Below are 2,768 nucleotides of genomic sequence, written 5' to 3'. Positions count from 1 at the left end.
CACACACACACACACACACACACACACACACACACACACACACTTGTCCAAAAAAGAAGATCACACGACAGTTTGTTGAATCATACTTTGCTTTGATTGCGGAACATATTTGCTGTGGCATTGTTTCCACAAGCTTCTGCAATGTCACAACATTTATTTCTATCCAGTGTGGCTTTTTCCCCCAAAATTTTGTATTGATGACAGGAGATTTGGAGCACTACACAATCTAGTACATCTATTTTTATGGGAACCGCCGTTAAATTTTACAGCCTAACCCTGACCCCTTACCCTAAACCTAACCTAAAGTCAGTGCACACCATAGTCCTAAACGTAACCCCTAACCCATCAATGGCATTTCAACCCATGGGGACTAGACTTAGGTCCCCTTTTATACCAGTTGGTCCCCACAAGTAGATACAGTATGTATGGCAAAAATGATCCTACATAGTAGGGAATATCCACTATAAAGTGTCCATRCTCACCCCACAGCGGTTGGCACAGCAGCCTTTGGTACTAGTCAAATGGATGTGAATGGCAGGAATCAAAATCTGTTGGCAGAAACACAAACACAAAAATGTAAGATGCATAAAAGCATAATATGTTGTTGTTTGTTTGTTTGTTTGAGAGGACAGGGTATAATAATGTGCAAATAGAGTTGTGATTTTAAAAGCTATAAATGCAGGACAAAGTAAAAAAAGGAAAGAAAAAGCTTCACCTGCCAAAGGTCAGAGTTATCTTTACYGTTCAGAGTTGCAGTTCATAAAAGTAACAAACACAGTATCTGGTATTGTGCCATATCAAAGTTTTTTGACTGTTTAGACAAAACTCTGTACTGTGTGATTCTGGGAAATAATTAGACTGATGGAAAACATGAAAGTGTTACAAGTATTGTTATGGAATTAATCAACAAAACTGCTGCTGAAGAAGTCAATGTACGACTTAGTTTGAAGCATTTTAAAGGCTGCAACTTTGCAAGTTCAATATGTCCTTCAGGCTATAAGGGGTGTAATGGTCACAGTATATCATGATTCAGTACGAGTTCTGTGTAACTAAAAAAATTATTATTTTTTCTTTCCTTTGATGGCCTCCCTTCTCCCCCTATAGCCACCCTCTCCACACCATTACTATGATTTTTTTTAATAGGAGAAAAAGAAGAAAAAAGAAAAAAGTGAAATGCAATGAGAAAGAGTGAAAAAGAGATTAGAAGATATGTAAAATATATGTTGAGAAAACACAAGACAGCACACCGTACTTCTCGGCTCCACATCTACAAAACAAAGATARCAAAACCACAGCAACAAAAATGCATAACTATGTAATTATAATGACTATAGCCTTGCTGAACTAAAAAATTAAACACATACTAAATGCTCTGCTTCCCTTTTCCTTTTTTAAATAGACATCCTTTCTGAAATCAGAGAAAACTAACACTCAACCAAAGCTATTCCCATTTCGTATGTATTTTAAATGTATGCTTGATGCACATTGTATTTTTTTTTTTTGTAACGCTTGTTTTTACACTTCAATAAAGTGATAAAAAACTTTGTGGCCTTGGATTATTTGGTGTAATTCTTTACAGATTCACCAAAACTTCAAGTTTTGAAAGTGTCCACTTTAAAAGCTGTTTTTTACCATTCAAAAACAATGTGTGGACATAAGGTAGAATATTTTATTTTACACATCATGCACATGCTGAAGATAAAGATGAAATAAATCTACTCACCATGATTCCCCCTCCTATAACACCTCCCATATATTTGACTTCTTCAGTAATCCGCTGGTCCCCTTTCCGATCTTGCTCTGCATATTTTGTGTCAAAATCAGGGAAGAAAAGCATTACGTTGCAGATGACTGACACCAGAGCCAGGACATAGAGGGGTATAGCAATAAATTTTGAGCACGCTCCTGTACACATAATGCCGGCAGGTGAATAAACTGTTTCAAACTTTTAAAATTGTTCCTAAGTTAAGGTTCCCTTTACAAACACTGACAACCAAATGGCTTTCTCTCCGACACAGTGAGCTCAGCTTCCTTCAAAGATGGAAATGGAAGAACAGTTTAAGTATATATTAATAACTTGGGAGGGTGAATGGTTCAGGGTGGAGCAATTCCTGATAAGGATATACAGCTCATTTATTACCCAAGTTATGTCACGTCCTCTATCTTCTGTTTGTGTTGATTCAATGGAATTAAAATATTTAAGTATTCTAAAATAGAGAAGCAGAAACCGTACTGATTGGAGGTGGTGTTGCAGTTTATGTTCACAAGAAATACTCACATTCTATAATAGAATTGTCAACTGAGTTTGAATTTCTACAATTGGAAATCAAGCTTACAAATCACCTTTCAGTAACGGTTGTTGTTACATATAAACCTCCAAGTGTTAATTCAACTAAATATTTAGCGCAGCTCACTGACATTATAAAAGGCATAAAATCAAAAGAGTTTGTGATTCTTGGTGAAATCAATATGAATTGGGCTGATAAAACTCCCAAAGGCCTGAAAGCAATGTCCATAAACTTAGGGCTTCAGCAGTTAATTAAAGTACCAACAAGATTTGGCAAGACATGCGATTCCATTTTGGATCTTATTTTCACAAATCGATCCTCCATTTATGGCATATCTGGAGTTATAAATACTTCAATCTCGGATCCTTCACTTATTTATGTCATTAGAAAAAACCWTAAGAAACCTACAGGTCATGTGCATAATTTCATTAAAAGGATTCCAAAATCAAAGTTACCCATGTTTCATGCTGAGATTGAGAA

The 2,768-nt window shown here is 36.0% G+C and overlaps 1 protein-coding gene across 1 annotated transcript in view; it reads right to left on the bottom strand.

Moving 5' to 3' along the window:
• Positions 1-2,353, bottom strand: part of tm4sf21b (transmembrane 4 L six family member 21b) — a 6,765-nt gene extending 4,412 nt beyond the window's left edge. The window contains exons 1-2 of the mRNA XM_014026364.1: positions 1,724-2,353; positions 483-548 (exon numbers count right to left, since the gene is read on the bottom strand). Of these exons, the coding sequence (XP_013881818.1) occupies positions 483-548; positions 1,724-1,915 (258 nt within the window). The 5' untranslated portion in view covers positions 1,916-2,353. The remainder of the gene's footprint in view (positions 1-482; positions 549-1,723) is intronic.
• Between the last annotated feature and the right edge of the window lie 415 nt (positions 2,354-2,768).

Source organism: Austrofundulus limnaeus, unplaced genomic scaffold (genome assembly GCF_001266775.1).
Source record: "Austrofundulus limnaeus strain Quisiro unplaced genomic scaffold, Austrofundulus_limnaeus-1.0 Scaffold547, whole genome shotgun sequence".
NCBI classification, from domain to species: Eukaryota; Metazoa; Chordata; class Actinopteri; order Cyprinodontiformes; family Rivulidae; genus Austrofundulus; species Austrofundulus limnaeus.
The sequence above is the reverse complement of the archived record's forward strand: the minus strand, read 5'-3'. Positions and strand labels throughout refer to the sequence as shown.